The 26435-nt window shown below is 44.7% G+C and overlaps 7 protein-coding genes across 7 annotated transcripts; 2 read left to right on the top strand and 5 right to left on the bottom strand.

Moving 5' to 3' along the window:
* Nucleotides 1–7422: 7422 nt before the first annotated feature.
* On the bottom strand, nucleotides 7423–7886 carry F5891DRAFT_908241 (uncharacterized protein; the record flags this gene model as incomplete). The annotated part of the gene is made up of 3 exons (XM_041373586.1): nucleotides 7423–7551; nucleotides 7612–7743; nucleotides 7785–7886. Coding segments are annotated over 3 exons (363 nt in total), but the record flags the coding sequence as incomplete, so codon positions are not given.
* A 220-nt stretch (nucleotides 7887–8106) lies between these two features.
* Nucleotides 8107–8736, bottom strand: F5891DRAFT_973783 (uncharacterized protein; the record flags this gene model as incomplete). Its single annotated transcript, XM_041376392.1, has 3 exons — nucleotides 8107–8209; nucleotides 8255–8428; nucleotides 8567–8736. 3 exons carry the CDS (start codon nucleotides 8734–8736, stop codon nucleotides 8107–8109), a joined length of 447 nt encoding a protein of 148 aa, XP_041233921.1.
* Nucleotides 8737–9303: 567 nt separating this feature from the next.
* On the top strand, nucleotides 9304–9804 carry F5891DRAFT_1179870 (uncharacterized protein; the record flags this gene model as incomplete). Its single annotated transcript, XM_041365840.1, has 2 exons — nucleotides 9304–9582; nucleotides 9637–9804. 2 exons carry the CDS (start codon nucleotides 9304–9306, stop codon nucleotides 9802–9804), a joined length of 447 nt encoding a protein of 148 aa, XP_041233920.1.
* A 5290-nt stretch (nucleotides 9805–15094) lies between these two features.
* F5891DRAFT_937906 (uncharacterized protein) lies at nucleotides 15095–15313 on the bottom strand (the record flags this gene model as incomplete). Its single annotated transcript, XM_041374133.1, has 1 exon — nucleotides 15095–15313. A coding segment is annotated over one exon (219 nt), but the record flags the coding sequence as incomplete, so codon positions are not given.
* Nucleotides 15314–16485: 1172 nt separating this feature from the next.
* Nucleotides 16486–20564, bottom strand: F5891DRAFT_938401 (uncharacterized protein; the record flags this gene model as incomplete). Its single annotated transcript, XM_041374161.1, has 10 exons — nucleotides 16486–16787; nucleotides 16838–17290; nucleotides 17343–17480; nucleotides 17532–17855; nucleotides 17912–18082; nucleotides 18138–19092; nucleotides 19146–19350; nucleotides 19407–20171; nucleotides 20219–20289; nucleotides 20346–20564. The coding sequence occupies 10 exons, from the start codon at nucleotides 20562–20564 to the stop codon at nucleotides 16486–16488; spliced, it is 3603 nt and encodes a 1200-aa protein (XP_041233918.1).
* Nucleotides 20565–22182: 1618 nt separating this feature from the next.
* Nucleotides 22183–24842, top strand: F5891DRAFT_992647 (Sec1-like protein). The gene is made up of 9 exons (XM_041378197.1): nucleotides 22183–22336; nucleotides 22394–22650; nucleotides 22701–22914; nucleotides 22969–23185; nucleotides 23243–23410; nucleotides 23460–23754; nucleotides 23804–23978; nucleotides 24031–24342; nucleotides 24395–24842. Exons 1-9 carry the CDS (start codon nucleotides 22313–22315, stop codon nucleotides 24821–24823), a joined length of 2091 nt encoding a protein of 696 aa, XP_041233917.1. The 5' UTR covers nucleotides 22183–22312; the 3' UTR covers nucleotides 24824–24842.
* On the bottom strand, nucleotides 24664–26334 carry F5891DRAFT_10295 (Bax inhibitor family protein). Its single transcript, XM_041361536.1, has 7 exons — nucleotides 26011–26334; nucleotides 25754–25949; nucleotides 25601–25701; nucleotides 25424–25551; nucleotides 25206–25376; nucleotides 25052–25156; nucleotides 24664–24998 (listed from the first exon to the last, which is right to left on the bottom strand). The coding sequence occupies exons 1-7, from the start codon at nucleotides 26269–26271 to the stop codon at nucleotides 24950–24952; spliced, it is 1011 nt and encodes a 336-aa protein (XP_041233916.1). The 5' UTR covers nucleotides 26272–26334; the 3' UTR covers nucleotides 24664–24949.
* Nucleotides 26335–26435: the final 101 nt, after the last annotated feature.

The following is a 26435-nucleotide window of genomic DNA, read 5'->3' as shown; positions in this document are numbered from 1 at the left end:
ATGCCATATTTGTCTTGAAGGCAAGTTGTCCATTGTCACAGTGCTGTCGTCCGCTTCCCAATTTCAATTGCAGTTGCAGTCAAAAGCAAGCAATATGATAATGGAAAGCCGGCATTATCAAATTCACCAAGGACACTGTATAGTTCTAAGTGTTTAGAATTTGTGTTGTCTGACAACTGATGTGAGCCAGTCAATATAGCTAACCAGAAAACCATTACTCACATGTCGCATCAAGGCCGATCTCGACTACCTTCCCTTCAAGCTACCAGATTATTTTTCTCATCCCCCAACACAGCTGCTCCACATCATCTGCCAATTCAATGTCAAAGACATCAATATCTCGATCAAATTCACCCAATAGCATCTTTGCTGATGTAAGCTGATCTGAATCTTTCTTCCAGAGTATTTCACTCATTCTCATCCATGCAGAATGCACCTGTGATGCCGCGATATGGGGATAGAGTGCCTGGATCTTCAGGGCCAATGCACTTGGACTGCTCCACTCAAGCTGGTTGCGGATGATCTGGGTCACTTCCACTGGCATGGCTACATCATAGTAAGGCACATGTGCATCATTATGTTTCATCCTGATTGATAATGTCTGCTTGTTGATCTGATTACCCACTCTTTGGCAGCAAGATATGGTAAGAACACTCTGACAGGGGAAGCACTTCATTCCAATTGTGTCACGGTGTTTGACACCTTCCTTCTGACTTGGTCGAGATTTCTGTTTCTTGTCCTCATCTTGACAGCACCATGATATTGTTTTGTGTCCTGTCTTGAGGGGGTAGTTATGTTGCACCCTAAAAATGTCATGATAAGCATCAATTCTGGGAACCATATTTGACTTACCTGAAATGATACCCAGTTGTTCTCCAGACCTCTAGTGCGGCCATTTCAACTCTTTCCTTTTCACTTGTTATTGGATCCTTGAGTACAAGGTAACTTCCATAAAATTGGACATCACTTGAGTTTTTAAATGAGGTCCTCAGTGCTGTGAATAGATACTGAGCATTCTCGTACTTTAATAATAAGTAAGTACCCTTTTCCTTGAATGCATCTCAAATACTGACTAGAGTGCATTCATCATTAGACTCTGTATCTGCTACTCGACTTGTACCTTTATCTATATTGCATGTAGGAGGAGATGGAACAGGTCGAGGAGCATCTTGTTCTTGTTCTCACTTCCTCTTTCTTCAAGCAGCAGTGCTAAGTCTGTCCGCATCTCGACACTTTTGACATGTCTTTATTGGGTCATCATGGGGTAGCACTTTCTTGTATTTTGATTTTGAGCATATCTGTTGGTTAGATAACGAGTCTTGGTTCATGTAGAGTATCATACTTTTCGGATGCTTCTTGGAAGGTATGGTAGTAGGTATATACACAAGTTCCCAAGGTCACATGATGTCACATGACCTGTCAAAGGGTGGTTGAGGTGGGACAGCTAAATGATGGTGTAGCCGAATCGATAACTGGCTTGATGCAGTGCTATGATGCTACAAAAAGATTGTTGCAAAGATATGCAAGGATAAGATGAGGATAATGGATTGTGATGATATGCAGTGAATCAAAGTATTATCTCATAAACACTCCCTATTCTCAAAATCAGAGGAGATCAAACTAAGCCTCTAACACAATTGAATCAACCAAAATATGTGGCTTCAAAACTAACTTCTCTGCTGCTCAGGTATTGCACAATGAGTATAACGCAGGTCAGAACAGAGTACACCCTCCTGATGTAGTCTTAAGGCAGCCAAGCTCTTAATATTGTTGAGTAAAGTGCTAGTCTTATTTGTCTTCCTTCCTAATCATTAAGAAATACTTAGATTCTCCCCACAGAAAAGATATCCTGTGTCATAAAGAGAATGACGAAACTATAACTAGATGACTGATAACTGTGTACCAGCTAGTATAATTTAAGGATTGGCTCAAGGTAGGCCTCAGAAGATCAGTATATTGTGGGAAATAATGATAAATGAATGAAGGGAATAAACTAATATTCACTCAAATATTCACTCAAATATAGGGTGAGAAACTTAGGAAGATACTCAAATCTTCCTTTCTTCTCAAAAGGGAATCTTTCAAGAAGAGTGCATCTATTATTCAGAGGGGAAACAGAACCCCTTATATACTACTCTAAATGTGGCTGTGTAACTATCTAAATAAGGAAGTGTGACTCAGAATGAGTCATAACAGATATGACTCATAGTGACTCCATCTATTGTCAAGATGTTCCATGATGAACTTGTTTACTTCTCACATATTCTCATCTATGAACTTTCTCCATACAAATATCTGACTAATACAGAAAGTTGTAAAAAATGTGTGGTAAAATATAAGAGACCATGAGAAATGCTGAATAATATGTTGTGGTATGTTTGTAACCAATCTTTGAACCAGATAAGTATCAATATAAACTGTTAAGTTGTAATGTAAGGTCTTCAGGTCTGAAAATTTACTCAAATAAAATCTTAAGGTAGTGTAGAAAATTCATGATAATTTCATAGAGCAAAATAGGGAACTTCAAGGATCAAAAATAGCTATGACCATGCAAAAAACAGGTTTGGTGCATATCAGCAGAATGGAAAAGAACTATGGTGACCTTGGAAAGGTGAAACCACTAATGAGAGTGAAGGTGAGACTGCAGGTCCAGTGAAAGTGTGATGTAAAACAAATAAGTGAGAGGTTTCTAGGTAAAGAGCAATAGGTTCTAGGTAAAGTGTGGTTTCATGAATAGTGGCTAGGTATAGATAAGGTTACGGTTGAAGTATAACTAAGTATGAAATGCTAAGTCGAAGCCTGAGAGCAGTTCAGATCCATGCAGAGCCTAGGTAAGGTAAACTTAAATATGCATTCTCAGAGCAGTCAAGAGCACACAGGTTCAGAGTGAGAATGAACAAAGCTTGTCAATTGATCAAAGTACCAGAATATCTAATGTGACTCTGCAAAACAAAGGTTGCATCCAAGAGAAAGGAAGTACTGTACTGTATGTAGTGTGCAAGATTATATCCTACTGCATGAGCATCTGGAAGTATAGGTGAGAACTGTAGTGACAGAAAATGAGGCAGATAAGTAATATGTAACAGTGATATACATGGAACAGACTACATGGTTACATGTAATAAGCCTTGCTATTTTTTTTAGTTAAGCTGAAGAGAAAATGAACATTCACCAGTGGAGATAGGTGAATATGAGAAGGACATGGACAGACAGTGCAGAACAGAAATCCAAAGTGCATGGAGTGGGTATGACTGTGGGTGCTCACCGATGTAAAGAGTTGATTCCTGGTGGGCTATACAAAAGGTGTTACCTTAATACTCTATGTGCAAGTGAGATGTTTGTCCCAAAGAGACTGCCTGTAGGATTGTTTCTTGATATAAAATGCAAGGGATATCTTGTTAAGATCAAAGGAGAGAGAAAGAAAGGATACCTCAAGTGCATTCAGAGTTATGAAGGATTGTCTGAAGTATCCAATGAGTTGTCCAAGGTGTCCGGTTGAGGTCTGATGTCAAGAAATGAAGGTCCAAGGTCATGTGAAGCTTCTGGCAAGCTTCCAGTGAAACAACAAGGTTTCTGGTGATGAATACGGCAGTTTGTCGAAGTATAGAAGTTGTGTAGTATAACTATGCAAAGTCCATTGAAAGACTAAGGGATGTCAATAAGCAAAATGGCAGCGGTCAGGCCAAACAATCATTCCAAATAAACAAAAAGATTGATTGCATGAAGCACTAAAATCTGAAAGTGACTCTACTAACTATGACTTGTAGCAAGGGAAGTGAAGTGAGTTGCGAGTAATTAGCGAGCCAAAATACATCCTACTGTGTGAAGGTCCAGAATCTATGTAGGCAAAAACTGTAGCAAGATAAGCCATCCAAATGTAATAAGATTCAAGGTGAGCCACTATGAAGATATGTGTGTAATAATGCATGAGGTGCATATATATACGCATTAGCAAGGCTTTTCAATGTATGTGCCCCTAGACATAGCCAATAACAGATAACCAAGTGAAAAATGCACCAGCAAAGTCAAACGGACAAGGACAGGACATGGTACAAAGGACCGGAAAAGCTAAATAGGCCTTTGAAATGGACAGACGACTCAGATAAGTGCATGGAATTTTCAGAGGATCAGAAGAGTGTCGAGGAATGTAAGATGTGATTTTGACAGGATATGTGCCCAGCACTGACCTGAGTGTTACACTAGGTGACATTGGCCTAGATGTACTTGCTATTGAAAATGCAAGAGGATGAGATGGAACTGATATCCTCCAATAGCCCTTGACACCAATATGAAAAGACACTCTTTGCAGCCCAGGGAGGTTCTGAGTGTCACATTGGCACAACACACTTGCACTCAGTTGGATTTATTGGTGCTCTAGCTTTCTTGCTGGCTAGCTACTATTACTTCTTCACAATAATTACTGTCTCCACCCACCTAAAGTCATTAGAAGTTTGTTTAGAATGATCCAACTATACAAACAACCACATTATCAACTGTTGGTATTTGTCTGAACTGGTGATTTTATTACCTTTCACATCCTAGATATGTAATGACAAAAGTAGACAAAGTAATATATAAGAGAAGCAAATTGATAGTGAAGGATAAGACATGTAAAAAATATACAATTCTGATGAAAATAGGCAAGTATACCAGTATTTCTCAACTGCATGGTCACCTATGATCACTGGTGACCATCACTTGAATAACTTTATCATTGAGAGGCTCAGTCCTATAGGATGCCTATGTAAGTCTGAATGTTTTCATCAAGTTCAATGTCTTCTTACTAGTCCCTTCTCTCAATGCCACCATCACCACTTAATTACTCTGAACTTGCCCTCTGAATCTCAAAGTCTCACTCTCTTTAGCCCCCTCTCTTGGTCCCTCCTTTGTGGTCCCTCCTCCCTCTTATATTTTTTTTCTACTTTTTTCATCTTTTGTTGTGTTATATATGTATATGTACTTACCTCTTGTTTGTTTGATTACAAAATGAATTTTTTTGGAATAAAATGTGTGTACAAAGGTCAAAAAATTCTTGAAGCCACCTCTAATTGTCCTCGCTTAAGTCTCATGAACATGCAGACGAGGAGAAGTTTAGCCAGCAAATTCAAGGACCCCGATGCGAGAATGTGGGGTCCCCAGTGGATTCAGGAAGCAAACATGCCCAAACTCAACCAACACTACTAAGACAAACACACTAATCTAGGGAGGGATAGGGTGGGTGCATGCAAGATAGCTATAGCTAGCAAGATGAGTAATCCAAGTGAGAAGAGAACTAAACTAAAAATAATTGGCATACCTAGCGAGACGAGCAATTCAAGTGAGAAAAGGTAAAGACCCCAATTCACCAAGTCCTGCTAGACATAGGCCAAAATAACTCCACTAGAGGAGGTGGCAATGAGGATTGCAAAGACGTATTAGTCACATCAAATGATGCATGGGGCACCCATCAAAGGGACAGGCCCTTGACATAAGCGAAGTTCGGGATGACTCAAAAGATGAACTGCTAAGGAGCTCGCTCATCCAATTACCCTGGTGTAAATAAAGTTAAACTCAAAACATTATCAAACTTTGTCATGGCTGCCAAGTGTTGGCAAAATTTGCCAGATTGGTTAGAAATGGCAAGTAATTGCAGGCTGACTATCATGATTGTGCTTTTAGCAGTTTCCATTCAACTTACTCTGGGTGTATAAAGCATTTTCTAAAGAACTACCATTTTGATAGATATTGTACAAGATTTAAGTCAGGTAAAGCTTGACAAAACTTTACCATTTTTACATCACTTCCCTGATGACAAGTATCCCAGTTGTAATAGGATTGACCTCCTGCCAGCCTCAAATCTAATAAATAAATGGGAATTGAATCATTTCAAATGTTACCCAGTGAATGAGTGATTCAGGCTGCACAGAGGTAGCAGTTAGACCAATCACTATCTAATAAGGTGAGAGGTTCGGAATACCATCACCAAAACTCCACAAACTAGATATGGGAAGATAAGGTCATATCACGAGTCAGAATGTACCAGCAGATACAACAGGCACAGAAGGTACCAGCAGCTCCAGAGCACCAAAACAAAGTCTTATATAGGAACTCATTTTTCAGCACCGGTCGATCATGATGACAATTTTCTGTCATGTGGTCAATCATTTGATGGATGAAAAGCCACATGCTGTAGACCTTAGCACCTGCTAGTACTTGCTGGTGCCTTATCACATCTCACCAGACTGTTTGTGTTGTATAAGCACATATCATCATTGCAGTACCATACAAGCATGTAGTAGACAGACAAATTTGAGCACGAAGGAAACATGTGAAATACAGGTATGTGTGATGCAACATGAAAACAACCAGTGCAATTGCAAGTCCGTCCAGTAGTTATGCATCAATAACGAAAAATGCTGAGTCCATTTGAAGCTGTGATGCGATGATAGCAAGAGAAACAGGAATATGATGCTGCAGCGCTAAAAACCACATAGTCAGTCAAATATACCCAAGGGACATCAAGCATGTACTAAAGTCTACTTCCGGCCCTTGCATTTCCTCTTGCTGGTGGTGGTGGTGGTGGTGGTAGCCTTGCCCTTGCCCTTCTTTGTGTGCTTCAATGGAGCAGGGACATCTGAATCATTTTCTGTCAGTGAGCTCTCATCATCGGACTCCATCACATTAGTCCTGCCACACTTCTTAGACATTCGGGTGCCAGTGCCTGAGCCAGATGGGACAGGAGCCAAAGGGACAGTGTGAGACAGTGTATTGCTAGTGCCTGAACCCGATAGGATGGGTGCCTTGAGAGGGAGGGTGCAAGGTGGAGCTTCAGCATCCACATTCGGAGTCACCACCTGCTGCTGAGAAGTTGGTATGATAGGACATGGCTTGGGGATGGATTTTGCTGGAACAGGTGCAGGTTCTTCAATGGGAGGCAGCATAGTGGCAGGAGTCGAAGTCATATTGATCACAGATGTATCAGAGCCAGGATCGGAAGGTAGGGTACTACCTTGCACGTCTGAAGATATGGACTGAAATAGACATTAGCAAAATATCATTTTTTAAAAATAACGAACCTTAAGTCGTGCTTCACGACTTGCAAACTGTTTTCACATGCTGATCAAATCATCTTCTTCCTCGTTGTCATCATCGCTAACGTCAAAGACCGGTATACCTGCCTTGTCGCCAAACACAAACCTTTGCGAGAACTCAGCAACATGTGACAGATCAATACAAATAATACATACATATTCCACCACTCAAGTAATGAATCTGCCCATGTCTGATCAAATGGCTCTTGGATGGCTCGGATGATTCGGTAGTAGGCCTTGTGATAGTCATATTTACTGTCCATAGCTTGCCATTTGTCACGCAATGAAATACTGAAACGGCACTGAAAATTGAGTTGTAAGACGTATTAAAGCGGTGTTTAAAAACATATACCTGAATGAATGTATAGGCCACATGTTCAGCATCCACCTTCAGCATGTTGTGAAGCTTTGTATTACCAGAGCGAGTTGTAACAACCTCTCCATCATTGGCCAGAGCGGAGGAAGGGCCCTTGAATATGTGCTGAAAGACCTATGGTAGAGTTGAAAGAGCGTCAGGAAAACAAAACATTAAGTGACATACCTGTTTCATAAGATAGCCTTTGAAAAGGCCATTCTGCATATCAAGTGGATTGAAATTCTCTCCAGGTGAGTCGCCCTCATATGCAAATGCAGGCCATGCAGCAGCATGCATCTTGATATGGCCACTTTGCAACTCTCCCTGAATCCTGAACAATAGTGAGAAAGGCAACACACTGAGTAGATACTATATACATACTTCTTGGGATTCTCGCGATAGGCTGCAAGGTGTTTGATCAGACAGAGCATGCCAGCAAGTTGGGGATGATTCACGCCCATCATAGCACGTGACTTCTGATTGTCAGAGTAAATCACAGGTGTCAGTGGGTGGTTTACAGCATCTAGGGCCACATAGCACCCTATATATGTAAGGCTTGAGTTTACTTGCATCTTCAGAGCGGATTTGCCCGGTGATGTCCTGCATCTTCTCATGGAGTTAGCACTGACAATTCTGCAGAGTAAGTTTGCACACCTCCAATAATATATGTCCCAGCTCCTTTCAATGCTTCTTTGTGTTTCCCTTAACGAGGGTGCAGAGGTAGGGTGCGCTTGTGAGGATCCTTTTGTAGGTCCTCAAGGAACGCTCTTGTACATCTTTTTTCCTGTGAAAGTGTTATCTATGATGAGAAAGCAAACTCCGGACTTACACATGTTCAAGAGTCTCCTGACACTCCTTCTTGGCAGCATCATCCTCGATCAAAGTTCTGTCCTTGGCAGATTCTTCCTGCTCAAGGAGCATACCGATTCTAAAAGTGTCCTTGAGGACAACATACATGTTGATTGCATGTGGAATCCAACGTGCAATGTGCAGGCATTGGTCCCTAGGAATAGATCATTATGAATTCAAATAACTAAATGAAAATGAAAATACCTCTCGCTATCATGACTCCTATTTGGTTTTCTGTGAATATATGCGCTGTTAATGGTAATGATCTGATCAGGTAATGCTTAGAACCTACTTCATTAATTTTTTCTGAGGCTGTTTGCCTTTATCAGAAGCCTTTTGCGCCTTACTTTTGACGATCGGAGTCGGAGATGAATGTGAGGACTCATTTCCAGAGAGAGTAGAGTCGGAGTCGCTACTGTCTTTGGATGTACTGCTCCATATGGTGCGTTGTTTCTGAGGCATGATACTACAATAGAACTTGTTACAAATGTTGATATGGTTGTTGATTATGGGGAGAGCAAGATCAAGATTAATCGTCCAACATCAAAATATCCTTGAGGTCATTGTTTATGTTTGTTGTTTTGGAGCTTGAATCTGATCAATCTGTGCTGCGTATGCAAGTTCATGTCCTGATTCCTATGATCTTGATCATATTCATATCATCCGTGTGCTAATAGTAAGTTCAAAGTCCTGACTACCTTGTCATCCTAATTCCAGATAGGTTTGTACACCTTGGTACAGGACAAGCTGCTGCCTATGTAGGGATTTGAGGATTCAGAGGACCGGAAGTTTGGAAGAAAGGCTTGTGAACGTGAGTCCCTCCTTTTCTTATTTGTTAACACACCAACTAATCTGCTGTATCTCTCTTAGATTCATATTATGATATCCTCACATGTAATCATAGTTACATTGTGTTAATTTGACTTTACCTTCTGTGCTTTACTGTGTGGATTGATCACAAGTACCAAGGTCATAGTGAGTGATATAAAGTGTGCTCTGATATCTTACTCGCAGAACCACACTTCTCCAATGCCAGACTTAACATGTCTGGGCTGTGGTAAACCTGTTCCTACCCAGAAACAACTATCTGTGCATGGTTCACAATGCTCAAAAAACCAGGCACTCAATCTCATGAGTTCCATATTCAGCGCCAAGAAACGTCAAAGGTCAAATAAGTCTGGCAAGAATTCGAAGCAGATACGCATTGAGTGGGAGGAAATAATTGAGCAAGGTATGGATGACCAACATGGAGCCCTTTACCATCAAGCCCCAATGGATATCTCGGATGATGGTGTCATTTTTGAACAGGTAAATATATTCATTCGCTTGAAAGATGACTAACTTCGGTACTGATGTTACCAGCTGGAGGCTATTGCAGGTCCATCAAACATACCCTCACCCTCACCTCCTCCCCTAGTCACTTCAAAGTGCTCTGGACGCACAGTGTGCATGCCTCAGCGCTTCATTGACTACCTCCCTGGATCAGCCACGCACCTTGCACATATGCCTCCCACTAACCAGCAGCAATGAGGGCGTGTTCTGCACGAAGCAGATGAATCTCAACATGTTCGATCACCATTACCGTTCCCAGCACCATCTTCTGAGCCAGAAGATCCCCGCCCTGCACGCATCCCTTTCCAGACCGAACCCAACGTCATGGGATTTCATCATGTGTACCCAACACGTCCCACTTTAGCTCCAGAGGGTCTCTTGACCTTGGAGAGAGTGACAGATGCGCCAACCCTGGACAGTGACCAAGCGGCACTTCATGGAGTGCACCCTGGTCTCTCTACACCTGAAATTAGCGCCAAGCACTTGTTTGATGGCTTCTCAAACCACACTTCCGGAGTTCTGATGGTGTGGCATTACTCTGGCACCAATAGTAACTTGGCGGTCAATGTCAATCGTCTTGCAGACTACCTTAGTTCAGATCCTCATTGCTCCCTTGCTCACCTGAGTGGATTTAATTTCACGCGTGAAATTAAGCTGTCGGACAAGTACATTGAAGATAGGTCTAACCCCTTTCGAGAAGAATATGGATGGCACCGATCTACTGTCAAGATCCAGTTTCCAAATGAGAAGACGAAATTTCAATCAGAAGCTGATGCTTCTGAACTCGAGATCCCAGGTGTTCATCATCGTTCTTTGACTGACATCATCACACACATGTTTGAAAGTGATGTTTCACAGTCATTTAATATGACACCATTCGAACAGTTCTGGACCACGCCTGACGATTGTACGATCAAAGTTTTCTCAGAGGCATATGCATCCCCTGCACTGATGGAAGCTTACACAGAAGTTAATGCCCTCCCTCATGACCCTGGAGATGACCTTGAGCGTGTTGTTGCCTCACTCATGGTGTGGTCAGATTCTATGCACCTGGCAAACTTTGGAGATGCCTCCCTCTGGCCATTTTATGTCTTTTTTGGGAATCAGTCCAAGTATACATGAGGCAAGCCCACGGCTCATGCTTTGCATCATTTGGCATATATTCCAACAGTACGTATCCCTCATTTTCATTAATATCAGTATCTTACTATGTTTGCTTCAGCTCCCAAATAATCTACAAGAAATCTACATGGATATCTTTGGCAAGGCTACATCGAGCAATGTTCATACACATCTGAAATGTGAGTTGATGCAAGCGATATGGCAATTACTTCTGGGTGGTAAGTTTATGGAAGCATACAAACATGGAATCGTGATCTGGTGCTCTGATGGAATCACACGAAGAGTATTTCCACGATTCTTTTCATATTCGGCGAACTATCCTGAGAAGTAAGAACACATTTCATTTTACATGTGATTGGACATGAGGCATTAACATGTTTTGCACTGCGCAGAGTTCTACTGGCTACTATAAAGTTTCTCAGAGGGTGCCTCTGTCCACGCTGCCTGGTCAAGAAGGCAGATGTCCACAAGATGGGCATGAAACTCAACATGAAGCATCGCGTGACTAACAGATGCATTGATGACTTCTGATGACAGTGCAGTGTTGAAGAAGCCCGTGTTTTGATTTTTCGACTCAGAGTCCCTGTGAGTGGGAGCTGTGTCAAAGCAATTCTTGATGAAGCTTTGTATGTTCCAATTCGTGTAAGCAACTCTATATATTCTATATTTCTTTCACTAATACATGGGTTCAGTCTGCATTTTCTGAGAGACTTGCAGAATATGGATTGAACATGTTCAATATGTTCCTCATCGACCAGTTTCATGAGTTTGAGCTCGGCGCATGGAAGGCCAAATTCACTCATTTGATGCGGATACTTCATGCAGCTGGAGGGAACGCTATTCCAGATCTCAACAACATGGTAGTGTTTTTGGGTACATCATTGGTCTTACAAGCTCACAGTGTTTTACATTAGATACCAACAAGTACCAATATTTGGCAGGGGAACTATTTGTCACTTCCACAACAATGCCTCTGCCATGAAAAAACTTGCAGCCTGCAACTTCGAGGACCTATTACAAGTAAGTCAACTTTAATGATCATTGTTTATTTATTTTTAACTTCTCCAGTGCACTATTGCCGTCTTCGAGAAGCTATTGCTGGATGACCATAATAAGATTGTCCTTGACCTTCTATTCGATCTCTCTGTTTGGCATGCATATGCCAAACTTCGAATGCACACAGAAGACTCGCTCACCTTGTTTGATACTGCAACCACGGTCTTAGGCCAATCTGTCTGAAAATTCTTCAAGACTACGTGTAGCTACTACCATACAACAGAACTCCCTTATGAGTATGCGGCATGAGGACGTCGAGAGGCTGCATTAGCAACCAAACAACCTTCATCTTCAGGTAAAGGGAAGCAGAAGTCTGGTCCCAAGTTCAAGGCCCTCAATTTGTCAACTTATAAGTTCCATGCTCTCAGACATTATCCTAACACAATTCGATGTTTTGGTACTACAGACAGTTTTTCCACACAGCTGGTAAGTTTATCTCAAATTGAACTGCTGACTATCTGACATCCTATTTGTAGGGAGAACTCAAACACCAGCAAGCCAAGTGCTGGTATCCTAGGACAGCCAAGAACAAGACAACCATGGTCACTACAATGACCCACCTCGAAGCCTGTGAACGGGTCATTGCATGGATTAACCAACGACACAAGGAGCTACTCAAGGCACCCAGCATATCACGTGAACAGACATCACCTGCTGCACACTATCACATTTCGAAATATCCTAAGGCATCATATGATATGACTGCATGGCTCAGTGACCTGATAGAAGACCCTGCAGTTAAGGTAAGTAGTTCATTGTATTTTTAGATCTGTTGATAGTGAACACAATGTCATAGGACTTCATTCCAAGAATGAAGAATCATCTATTAGCAAGATTGTGCGGTCTCAAGTACTCTGGAGATGAACATGAATTCTCTGATGAGGACAGAAGCCAGGTCATTCTTGCCAACAATCAACTCTACGAACACAGTATACTGCACATTAACTATACAACCTACGACCTTCACTGAGAACAAGATTCAATGAATCCACGAACTCATGCTGATATCATAATGTTGTCACATGAGACTGATGAGGACCGACACCCCTATTGGTACACCCATATTATCAAAATATTCCATGTCAATGTGTGGGACTATGGTCCAGGTGTTTCTCAAGTTGCACCTACTCGCATGCATGTGTTATTTGTGCATTGGTTTGGGCGAGATGTTGCCTTCAAAGCTGGATGGTTTGCCAAACGACTCCATTGCATTGGATTTTTTAGTCAAGACAATCCTGACAGCTTCAGTTTCGTTGATCCTGATCAAGTGATCCGGGGAATTCATTTAATTCCCGGATTTGCATATGGACAAACTGACACTCGACTCGGACCTTCATTTGTCCATCCACCTGAAGACAAGGACATGGACTTCATGTATTTTTATGTGAATCAGTGTGTATTGTCTTTGCTACTCTATGCTACAACTAACAAATGCTAATTTTCTCTTAAGTTTCGTAGATCGGGACATGTTCATGTGTTTCTGAGGAGGTGGGGTGGGCCGCAAGATGCCGAAAGAGCTGTATGAACATCTGCGGAGTGATGGCACTGTGGAGAATGCCGACGAGATCGAAGAAGTTAATTTCGGAGAGCCGGATCAATCTTGGGGAAGTGAGGAAGACGAGAACAGTGAGGGCAGTGAGGATGAAGACCATGCCAATGATGAGCCTGAAGATATGATTGTAGCTGATGACGATGAGGAGCTTGATGATGACTTTCTCGAACAGGAAGGGTATGATGCATTATGATTTCCAGTCCAGTCCTTTGTAACTTAGTGAATATCAGGCAATATCATATTTAGTTTTGATTATCATATTGATATACAACTGGTAAGAGTATCTATACATACAACGATCGAGAATTGTGCCGGTGTCAGGTTGGACATGATACTGGCAGGAACACCTGCACAGACACCTATTGATTCAGACTTGGACAGCTTGCACTTGAACAGGACAGAGGGAAACGAAAGCAGGGAATGTCAGGTAGCATCCAGACTGATAGCAGTATAGCAGAGTACAGTTACATTGACAGCACATCAAGCAGATACTTACAATGTACTGGCTACTCCACATCATCAATTATATCAGTCATGATCGAAAACAATTTGTCAGCATCAGCCTAATCAGGCAATACCAGGTTTTTGAAGTTTTCGTGATGACAGCGCTAACGGGCCAGGGCTGCCATAACTGCATGGCACTCGTTGAGAAAATGGTTGGTTCGCCGAGATAAGAAGGGAGGGGACTTTACAGAGTTATGTACTACAACTATATAGAGCAGCTTGTGAGTTCAACGGTTTCAACATCATCAAAACGTGACGAGGCGTGACGTCGCAAGTGCCGTCATGCCCGCGAAGTTTGGCAATTCTAAAAGAAACGGCTAAATTTAGGAACGATCGTTTCATGTCTTTCGTCCCTGCATGATGTCAGGATCAGCAAATGTACTTCGCACTATGCAGAGACGTACTATGTACGGTAGACTGCAGATGAGGCCATAACATTTGTTACTTAGCTCATTTTTGGGATCGGGAACGATACGTGTGAAGTGTCAAATGCGCCTAATTCCGATTCGCAAGACGCCGAACGAATTGTTCCGGTCACAGACAGCCGTTATCACGATGTGGAGTAAATCAGATGCAATGAGGACAATTTCGAAGGCGAGTGATTTTTATTGCCGATTCTGCTCGTAATTTCCACTACATCGAAGTTGATATAGATCAATTCCGATATCAATGATACCTTTGTTGTGAGTGCTCAAATGAAAGCCTTGCTCACATTGACCCTATTTCATTCTGGGGAACAGCCGAACCTGAGTAACTCGCAATCGTTGCAGACCGTTAGAACCTCTGGATTCGGTGTGCGGACATTGAACACATTAGTATTACACGAGGATCGTGTAGAACGAAACAGGTAAAAGGTGGTGTTTATAAACGTGTCCAATTGAGCTTAGAGGGTTGCGTCGTCAGAACAATGAAAATAAAATAACTACAATCCATCAAAGTCTAGTAAAGAGGTCAGCTGTTATCAAGCTACAAGAAAACAGACGAACATATATATTACATGTTCATTTGATCCGAAGTGGAGCACGAAGAACGAACTGAAGCCGACTGGTGGGCTCTGGTGTGGTAATACAGAAGAATGCCGATGTACGGGGGATACGACGTCGCAGGAGAAGGTCATGGACATAATCGACAGCGCTGGTTGGGCTATCTTGAAAGTAATGAGACGTGTTCAGAGTGTATGTTAAGCACAATAAGTTTGGAATACGAACCGCTACTGATCTCCATTGTGAGTAAGAAAAAGGGTATGGTATCTTTTCAAGGACCATAGGGTCGCTGAGTGGTGGGTGAGTTGCGAGGTTGTTTTCGTGCCTCTTCCTCCGTTCGAGCCAGTTTGCGTCTTGCTTTCTCTTCTGCAACTCTCCTGGACTCCGTCCACAATTCAAGAGTATAGTCATGCAGAGTCTTGGAGTATGATATCAGTGGATCCTGTTGAACACTAGAAATTGAAGTGCACATAGACATAGACACTGATGGCAGAATCAGGAAGAATAGGGAAGTGGGCGAATGAGAAACTGGAAAAAGGACACTACGAGCCCACGGATAGGGAAATATATACGTTGAATGTCATGAGGGCGTTGCGAACCATTCGGATCAATTGGGCCGCCCCAACGCTCCACAACTGCTTGCACGCAATTGGTTACAGACCTTCAATGTCCCCGCGGTATTAGTGACACCTTGCAACCTCCATTTATTCTCCGTGTCGTTAAACTCACGTGGCAAAGCCAGGACACAATCACCTGCGACACTACCCCTTCAGGGCAATGGGGCTTAAAGAAAGGAAGATACTGTCTCAGATAAAGCATTCTTTGGATCTGTGATACCTGCAGTTACACAACTTTAATAAAGGAGGGTCACTTCGAAAAATTAAGATCTCACACTATCTGTACCCCGGTTTTGCATCACGTCACAACGTTGGAGTACTTTACACATTGGTGCTCGTTTTATTTTTCCTGTGTTCCTATTTCACTTGACTCATTTCGCAACAGAACACGGGTCACTCATCTTTTAGTATACATAGGACCGTTGTACCCCCGCGGCCCACGAGTATCAAAACATTCAATTTCATTTTTTCTGTACCAGTGCAAGGGAATTCTAGTGATGTAAAGGAACTCACAAGATTTAATTGGTCGCTCAAACTTAAAATCCGGATCTCCCTGAACCGGCGTAAACAGCTAAGCTGGTTGTGAAGTCAGGTTGAGTCAGCTGCCAAATCAGTCACTACCTCTGCAAGCGCAGTCGCGGCTGTAATTACTCTTTAGATTCCCTACCCGGTGCTGAGCGGATATCGCTAGGCACCATAAGAGCTCTATCAATTGTCCGGAAATTGAAGCTTTGAAGCTTTGAAGGTTGATTCAGGGTTAAACGTTCAACAAGACTCAAAAATGGTAGTGAAAAACCCTAGAAATACTTTAGAAACCCGCATACTTTTCAGCTGTGTAGGCGGTCTGAAAACTCCGAGTACCGTCGTACTCCTCTCCCACGTCTGGAGAATAAGGTTCATGAAAGTCGCCTTGGATGTTTGATATACGGTAGTGGAGTAAGTACGATCCCTAAAGTAACATGAGTCCACCGATGCCACATCAAAAGGTTCGAGGATGGCGGAGATGTGAAACGGATGTTAGCCAAGAGAAAGCACGAGCAATGCGTCACGCGTGTGTTCGTGTGGATGTACTCCGTTTAGGCAGGATGACATCCCTAGCATGGACATCAAGGGTAACGTGTATATCGTGATATTTCCGCAAGTCAATTGCCTCCATTTTGGCCACCCCGGCTGTATCGTTCGGAAGCCAGATGATCGGTGGTGGGGCAAGCAACTCGGGCGGATACATGATGCCTGACATCTCTTCGGCATGGTCCCCAAAGGATAACAGAGGAAGGTGCGGAGGAGCGTCAGGATGCGTTCTGGCAGCTCGCTCTGTAGCAATTAGATCATCCAGAGTTTCCGTTCCTATAAGACTATATCAGTACTTTAATGATGTTTCAAATAAATGTGCGTACGAAGTGGTAGAGGACCACGATGATTTGAAGCTGATGGCATAACCGCTAACGTGAGAGACATCATTTCGAGGACAGAAGCCATCGACCCCCTTGTGCGGTTCCCTCTAGCGGTGATCATGCTGCGATTCTCGTCATCGGTATCAGTATGGTTATCTGATTCCAACGCCCTGCGAAATAATCTAAGAGACTCTTGGGTGCTCTCAGGTAACGCTTGGAGGCTTGCAAGCCTCGTTTTGTGCATGGTGTACACTTCTACTATCCCCACCACAACGAGAGCTATGCCCACAAGTATTCCTCCCTCTATCCAGAGCCGCCGACTGAGCAAAATTAGACCGAGGAGTAGAGGCTGTAGCGCAAGGAGTGTACCCAATCGCTTCAGCAACCAGATCTGGAGAAGCCCCCCAGTCTCCGAAAGAGTTCGGGCATAAACATATCCAATGAGATATCTATGGGCTATGGAGCGGTCATTTCACTCTGTGGAATGGTAAGGTACAAAATGACGCACCAACAAGAGCCAAAAACAGAAGAATCACAATAGCTGGCCCGATCAAAGGGAAAATGAGAGAAAATGCTGATGCAAAAACCATGGATAGTACACAAGCACTTGCAGCATAAGAAGCATCGTAAGTTGTCGGATATACAGCTAGTCAATAAGATAAGTTTAATGCAATCGAAATCGAGTCAGGAGCCGTACCTCGGAAACGCTGTCTTGGGGTGACGGCGTCTTGTTCCGAATGAAGAACAGACCACAATCGGAGGGGTTGTAACAACATTAACCCAGGGAATAGGACAGCAACGTTGATAATGAGAGCGAAAGCGAAAGCGCTCATATAGACACAACCGGTTGCGACCGTTTTAGCAATGTCAACCCCATGATTAAATGCCTCTAACGCGAAAAGGAGAGCACCGGCAGTGATGGTAAATGCGGCAACCACGACTGTTATGGTGTAAAACACAAGTTTGACCGCGAGCATTCGAACTCCGGACACGGATACAACACCACTCCATCCAGCTGCCCCTACATCATAACATGATGAGCATTGCACAGGGTGAGCATGCCGTGAATGTGCTTACGTTTTATGATCCTGAGTGCAATCACAGTGAAGAGCGCAACACCAATTGCGGGAGCAAGAGAAGTTGCTAATCCAGAGACAAGGTTCCCATGGTCTGAAAGGGGGCGAAAGAAAGGTAAATAATGCTCCACACTCGAAGCAGCGCTGAGGGCAAGTCCCGCAACAGCCGTGACTATACAGAGTTCAACACCGATATTCCCTCACTATATAGGAAAAATGCGACTCACGGCCAGCGGCAAGGAGTATATTAACCACTGCCATAACCAACCAAAATGCTGCAGAATCCAGCAGCGTCGTTTCGTTCTGTAGGGTGTCCCAACGCACGTCTTCCTTTGCCCTACCCTCTATCAGCTCCACAGCATGCATGTGGCGCAAACCACGCCCGATTATGATCCAACCCTTGACAGGCGCGCCATCGGCGATATCTGCATAGGAATCTTGCTGAGCTTCGGCAATCTGCATGTTGATGAGCTTTAGCCGGGAACGCCACTGGTTTATTTCGGCATAGACAGCACCGAGATTATCGTAGTTAAGGTCAGAAGCAGGTCGGACAAACGGCTGTCTCGGCTGCAGGCGTAAATGAGGTGGTGGAACATCTTCAGCGGGAATGTTGCCCTTTGGTCGAATCCTTAGTGGAAAGGTCTCCCGGCGGTCGGATGACGTATCAAGAGGTCTCTGAGGTTGCCTTCGGGGTGCAAGCTCTTCCTGTGGTCGGGGTGCTGGGCAAGCAGCAGGTCCCTCGCTCGACGATTTGCCAAAATCGATCTCGTGCCTGAGGACAACCCAGTCGTCATCAAGAGATTGCCGAATGTCCGATGACGACTCCACAGTTAGATATTCAGTGCCTGTCCCAGTTCCACCACCACTTTCAAATGACCCTCTGCCATGGTTTGGCCCGTAGTACTTTGGGTCAGGAACTGAGATCGACGGCTCTCCGAGTTCCTCCGTTTTTACATGGCTTCCTGATGGCATGGCATTGTAGGATGCCGAACCTCTCTCGCTCTGTTGTTTGAATGAATCCGTCAGACTAATCGGCGTGTTGATGCTGTCGGAAAGTCTCCCGCCATTGACGTTTTTCAGACCGCGTAATTTGTAGTACTGTGATGGGGCCACAAACGAGGTAGGGGCGAAAGACGAGTTAGCCTGCGCTGGGTTGTGTCTGCGATGGCGTGGACGGTTTCTCTGGAAACAATTGTTAGCCCAGGAGATATAGAATTATACACTGAAGTTATCACCGATCCAACTAAAGCACGAGGCCTGCCTATGTGAGGTTTGGATGGCGTTCTTTCAGATATACTAGGAGCGAGAATTTCAAGATCAGCAATCGAGGGGTCGGGCGTTGAAATTTTGAAAGATGATATGTATCTTGTTTCTGCAACTTCGAGATTGTCCAAAATTTCGTCTCGTTCTCTGATGAGAAGTGCCAAATTATGCGTGTCACTGGAAAATGTTGCTATATCAGCGCCCATGAATATTTATCTTAAACGCCTTCTTACCATACAGTGAACAGACTTTGGACGTCAACCTCGAATACTGAATCCTGAGAGTTCTGATAGTAAGACTGAGTTCGGCGTGAGTGCTGCAACGGTCGGTTGTTGGACCGAGAAGAGCCTCCCAAGGAAGAACTGAGTCCAATTTTGACAAAATGATCCTTAATACGTTTTTCTCCCCATCCTGCAAAACCGGAGGCTTTCCTGGAGCTCAGCCAACCCATTTCCTTCCCTTCGCATCGTACTTCTAACCAGCGCCGGCGGAATGTAACAAGGTTGTTAATTTCTTTCAGTATTTTATATAGCGCCGGTAGCGTAACCGCAAATACCGCCAAAATGGCAAGAACAACGATGCGCAGTCGAACATTTGAAGTTTGGTTATCGCCGTCAAGCACGTTGAGTACTGAGTATGTAGTATTTGTAGAGGCCGAGTCAACTTCTAGTAGCTGCAGGAGACGTAGCAAGCTGAGGTCCTGAATTGTGGAGTAAACTCCGGCAAAATCAGGGTCACCTGACAAGTGCGCAAGGCATGGCGTAGACACGAGGTATATCGGCAAGGCGCCGACAAGGCCCACTAAACTCCAGCCAAGCACGACTATGAGACATGTCCACAGAGTTCGTTGGCTCAACTCCTCGTCGGATGGAAATAGGCGAGCGCGCACTGGAATTGACCTTCCAGTGTCGGGGACATCTGAAGGTATAGGTGGAACAAGCGGTACAGAGGGAAAGAGGAACGCGCCGAGATTCGAGCTTAACCGATGCGGTCGCAGCCTGTAGATGAGTTAGTATATACTGCTGCGTAGATACCAACGTCCTACTCTTGTTGCACGAACCACTCTCTGAGCGCATATATTTGTCGGTAACGTGGACGTAGTACAGCAAACAACAGCTGCCAGACCAATTGAGTCTACAGGCACAACAGAGGATCACCAGGTGATAACTTACCCAAACGGCAAGGCCGACACTCGTTGGAAGCACCACAGTCGCGATTACTCCGTCCGAAGTTGAATCTAGGCCATCTCCGATACATATAGGCTGAATCTGAGCAGCACTTCGATACGAAAAGACATGAGATGAAGAGTCGGATCCCGAAACAACAGCGGTTGAATATGGCACAAATATTGAGGTTAATTGGGTTACAGTGGGGTATGAAGGGGTATACATCACGGGGTATGGGCTTGAAGAAAACATTGAATCACCAGGGTTTGGTGGTACAGACAGCAGATTCAATATGGGTGATAGTTCAGCAGAAGGAGTGAGTGAATGAGTAGTTCCAGAGGCAGTTTCGGACCACCCTTGGCTTTGACCATCCGCTTGAAGTCGTCTAGGTCGTAGCGCCAAACCGGCGTCTGCGTGAAAAGTCATAAGAGCCCTTGGCTGGGCGGGTATACAACAAGTAGGTAATGGATGAGTAACTCAGTGGAGATTGACAATTTCGTTTCGGTGACCGCAGGTCGTAAGAAGGTTCAAAGTTTCTAAATGATGAACCGACCAACACCATATTCGGTTAATAGTAACCGAGTAAAAGTCTGCCTCCTGTTTCATGCTCACACCAACCAACCTTGTTCATTCCTCTCAGTTTAAGAACGTTGCTACAAGGACTCAAAATAGAATGTTATTTACGCCTCGGGTGTCGCGGCATCCTGCGCACGGACTCTGACTCCTGCCAGGACCTTACTTACGGCTGACCTGCGGTGAGCAATATCGAGACTACTTTACTACATGTGCTCCTTCAGACATGATACTGTAGTTTCCAGGACAATCAATTAATAAAAGTACAAATGCACCAGATAAGTTATGAATAGGAACACAAACCAGTCTTAGCGAGAACAAAAACATCGCATGGTCATGTGAACGTCAGCCTTTTGGCGCGCCCTTGATTGCGACATACACAAATCATGAAATCAGAAGATGAGTACATATAGCTACGTTTTATCATCAAAATGACGTATTTCCTGGACAGATACTAGAACTTACTCGTGAACACGAACGGGTGCTTAGTACGATGCATAAGACTTGACATGCATGGTCATAGCGCATCTCGATGAACGAACATCCCCTGCCCGTCCTCAAGGACTACAAAGACTTTATGACCTTCGACCCATGGAGCGGATTCTCTTTCAACTAGATTTGTCAATTCGTGTTTCGAATGGTCCCGTTTCTTCTTTTGTCTGCGTTTGAGCGACCAGGACTTAAACGCAGGCCGTGAAGAAGCAACGGCATGTTCCTTGTAATGGCGATTCCGCGGCCTGCTCTGTGATCCACCCATGGTATACAGGATGTGACTAGCTGTTGAACAGTAGATGATGAGTATCAAATACCTCATATCCGAACTTAAATCTTACAGATTGCTTTGAAGGTACGTGAAAGCAGGAAGACTAAGTCACTGGTGGGATCAACGAAAGACGGTGTATATAGATGCCACTGCACTCAGGGTTTTAAGACCTTGACATATTCCCCCTCGCAACTGTGGTGCCGGCGTGAGATGTGTGATGCGCGGCGGTGCTTGGGACGTTCGGCCAACATTGGGCCAGTACATCAATCAATATGGCATGGCAGTATCAGATCATGATGGGGGTCAAGTCAGGGTTCCAAAGTAAATTTATTTCAAGTCAAAAGCTGTGCATGCCAGTGGCAATGGGGCGAGCATTTAAATTTTAGCGCGAGTATTTCCGAGCAGCGAATCCTGTTTAAATTTGGTGGTATGAGTAGTTATACACCTAGTTGAGAAACTCCTTACTGATACAGAACGCGACTCAAATATAGCTTGGAGCAGTCAGAGGGAAGTTGAACAATGGAATGTTTCCATGGATTGCCTTTCTGGTCACCTAACGAAACAATCCACGTGGCGGCGTGTTGAAAGCTACACTAAGTACTGGTCTTTCGCGTAGAATCAAGCAGGGCACATTCAAATGGCAAGTACTGCTCTGAAGCATGTAAGTTCTCAAAGACCAGTCTTTTGTGTTGCTGGTACTGACAGGTCGGCGGCCCAGGCAACCGCGCCAACAACATTGCAGCAAGCACAAACGGCTGCATTGCTCGCGCTGCTTAACCTGAATGCTCCGTCCGATCCGAGTCCTGTTCAACGACCGGGAACACCGTCAGGAAAAGCTTCGACTGGACTCAAGGTTCCAGCAGTCACTGGACCTCCCGTATGGAAGGTCTTGGTACTAGACCAACAAACGAAAGACGTGTTGGCAACTGTTCTTCGAGTACAAGATCTTCGTGACGTCGGCATCACGCTCCACGTGTAAGTACCAATCATTTTTGTGATATTGCTCGCATCTAAGTTCTGCATAGACAATCACATTCTTTACGCCCTCCACTACCAGACGTTCCGGCCATTTATTTTGTTGCCCCCACGCTCGACAATGTGAAACGGATAGCTGAAGACCTCGACAAATGCTTGTATGAGTCCTTCCACCTCAACTTTGTAGAACCTCTCCCTCGTGCCTTACTAGAAGAGCTGGCAGCCTCTGTCGCCAGCGCCGGAACAGGTGACTTGGTTGAACAGGTGAGTATCTTGCACATGTCATTCTGTTTTCAGTGTGTTGATGCATGTTTCCAGGTTCTCGATCAATATCTATCATTCATTGCACCCTCTCCCTCACTATTCTCATTGTTGTCACCACTTCCTTCTACTACGCCATCTAGTCAAGCAGGGCCGTCCAAGGCACCTGTAACATCTTACACACTCCTGAACTCCCCATCATCCACCGAACAACAGATAGAAGGGGAGATTGAACGCATATCCAATGGTCTCTTCAGTGCTGTTGTTACAATGGGTGAGTGCGGTATATTGATGTATCGTCGATGGGTGACTTGAATATCGCACGGATAAGGCCACGTTCCAGTCATCCGCGCGCCCAAAGGCAATGCTGCGGAGATGATAGCAAAAAAGCTCGATATCAAGATACGAGATGCGATTCTTTCGGCCTCCCGAACTCACGGGGCTACGTCATCATTATTCGCGCAAGATGCATCTGGCTTGTCGAATCTGCAACGACCACGTGTGTTCGTTCTATTCTTCGTGGTGTCAAACTACTGACGCCGTTCCAGTGCTGCTGATTCTTGACAGAAATATTGATCTCGTTTCGATGATCTGCCATGGATGGACATATCAAGCCCTAGTGTCTGATTGTCTAGAGATCAAGCTCAATCGCGTAGTTGTTACTCAACCACAGAAGCGCTCATATGATCTCGATTCTAAGGACTTTTTCTGGGCAAAGAATGCACCAAACCCATTCCCTCAAGTCGCTGAAGAGATCGACACGGAACTGAACAAATACAAGCAAGATGCTGCCGAAATCACACGATCTACGGGTGTTAGTGATGTCAATGACATCTCGCAAATGTACGTGCTCTTCAAGCTTCGCCATCGTGTTTATTGAGATGAATCGTAGTGATGTATCTTCCAATGCTGCACACTTGAAAACTGCGATCACACAGCTACCAGAACTGACTGCGCGGAAGGCCGTTCTCGACACCCATATGAACATAGCCACCGCATTGCTGGAGCAGATCAAGAAGCGTGCGCTTGATGAACTTTTCAGCACCGAAGAGGCCATCAGTAAACAAGTGCGGCCTCATCCAGCTAGCTCGATATTCCTCCATATTAATTGATATCTAGACCGTTGCTTCAGTTTTGGAGATGCTCCGCTCTCCTCGTTCAAGCGGCACCTTGACACCGGAGGATAAACTGCGCCTAGTTCTTGTCTTCTACTTGTCTTCACCGGATAATGCGATCTCGAAGGACGACATTGTCGAGTTGGAAAAGGAGTTAAAGAATGCAGGAGCCGATACCGAATCATTTGAATATGTCAGACGCACAAGGGAGATCTCGCGGATGACAGTGGCTACTGCTGTTGGAGGAACCTCGACGCCCGTACTCGGTGCAGGCCAAGGAGAACTCTTCAGGGGCTTCACAGCATTCGGAAATAGAGTCAGTATTATCCTTAGCTCTCCCGACAGATTGTAACATTTTTATTATCTAGCTCACTGACCGACTCAAAGAAGGAGGTCTCGACAATCTTATCTCAGGTGTCAAGAACTTCCTACCGGCGAACAAATTGCTCCCTGTTACCCGAATTACTGAGGCGATCATGGACTCGTCTGCAGCTTCGAACCAGTCGCTGCAAGAAACGGATGATTACATTTTCCTTGACCCCCGAGCCTCTCGACACACTGGCCTCGGTCTTTCAGGAGGTCCAGGAGGCGGCGCGTCTGGAACAGCTAGAGCGAAGCGGATGGCATTTGCAGAGGGCATGGTATTTATAGTTGGAGGGGCAGGTTATGTCGAGTATGGAAATTTGGAGGAATGGGCTGCGAAGACTGGAAAACGCGTCACCTATGGCGGCACAGAGATCATTGATCCAGGTGCATTCGTCAGCATCCTTCAGGATCTTGGGAGATCTACTGCATGATACAAAATCGTATTCCCCTAGCTAATAATACATTGGACTTTGAGATAGATTGTAAACGTGGTGATACCAGGCATGAATGCTGAGCGGTGAACCATATCAATCGAGGACCAATTACTCGTCAGTTAATCACTTTCGGTTATTTTGGCGCATAGCCAGGATTTGAGCAAGGCGGATGCTGAGGGAAAAACTTGAGCCAGATGCCACGACGCAAAATTTGAAATCACTTACAAGATATTGATCATATCGAGCTCAAGGGCAACAGATTCCTTCATGGGATCCCTGGGAACGACACCCATCTCCGCCATACGTGCGTGCTGTAAAATCTTTTGGGTGCTGGGGGAAATAAGTTAATGACCGGATATGAAATGAATCAGAGGCATACTCATAGAGTACAAGCCCACCAAAGACGGCAAGACCTCCATAAAGGGAGAGGGTTTCCGCGACAGCGAGGCCACGCATACCTAACGGGAGGGCGAGTGGAGCGAGTGAACTCAAAGCGACGACTGTGACACCAGCCAATAGCGGTCCACCCATGTACAGATATTTGTCATTCCTAAGTGCTATTCAATTTCAGTTACTCACAACAAGTACGAAACTTACTTGGCTGTGGCGCCCACGAATGAAAGAGAACCAACCACGCCACACGTGTAGAGGGCTGCGCGAGATAAAATGGCAGGGCTCAGGAAGAAGAGCGGGCTTAGGGTTGCAGCTTGACACGCATTGAATGCCTGTATCACAATCAGCTCAGATGCTAGAAGCCTGTGTGATCAAATATACCAGCCAAAAAACGTGCTTCTGGAAGGTCTGCTCCGGTGGCGTGTAGAAGACACCCATCATGGATCCGATGCTACCCGCAAGACTGACACCGAGTACCACCCCTGCAAATAGAGCTTCAGAATTATTCCATGCTACTCTCATCTTCAAGCTCACAAGGGTTCGCGGACATGATTCTGAAGGCGACACCGGACCTGAACAAACTCCGGGCGGCAACTGCAGTCAATGTCAGGCCAGCCCCTGTGTACATGAAACTTTCATGTAAGTAGGATTGTTCAGCTGGGCTCAATCTATCGCGTGTGTCTCTGTTCAAGAAGCCTTCTGCTAGGATGACGGCGCCCGCGACAACAGCCTAATGAGCCGAAGCATATTCGAGTCAGAGAGAGAAACATCATGATTTCAGGCCATATTACCGCTGTGATTCCGAAACGCTTCCAAGCATCTTGAGATGAAGAGGCTGTCACAGTTTGTGCATCCGTTGTGACAGAACGCGAGAACCGGGAGAGCAGAGTGGGTGACAAGACGGTCGGGCGGTTTTGCAACACACTCCGTATGTTCGCATTATTTGATTGTGTGCGCATCGAGAAGGGCCGTACATGGGGCCGTACGATTGCCTTTGCCACATTACTGCGCAGAGAAGAGCGTAAAGTCGACGACAGACCAAGATACAACATTATAACGAAAACGAGACGAGGGGAACGCTAAAGAGACTGGCATGCAAATACTGACGCAGAATTATAACGGAACACTTGCCGACGGCGTGCGAACTACGTCACCGTGGTGGCACCAATCAGGAGCAGAGCAGCCTACTGATTAGCAACAGCGGTACATAGCGCAA

Source organism: Suillus fuscotomentosus, assembly GCF_016647785.1.
Source record: "Suillus fuscotomentosus strain FC203 chromosome Unknown F5891scaffold_1, whole genome shotgun sequence".
Classification (NCBI taxonomy): Eukaryota; Fungi; Basidiomycota; class Agaricomycetes; order Boletales; family Suillaceae; genus Suillus; species Suillus fuscotomentosus.
Note: the sequence above shows the minus strand (reverse complement) of the source record. Positions and strands in the feature narration are given on the sequence as shown.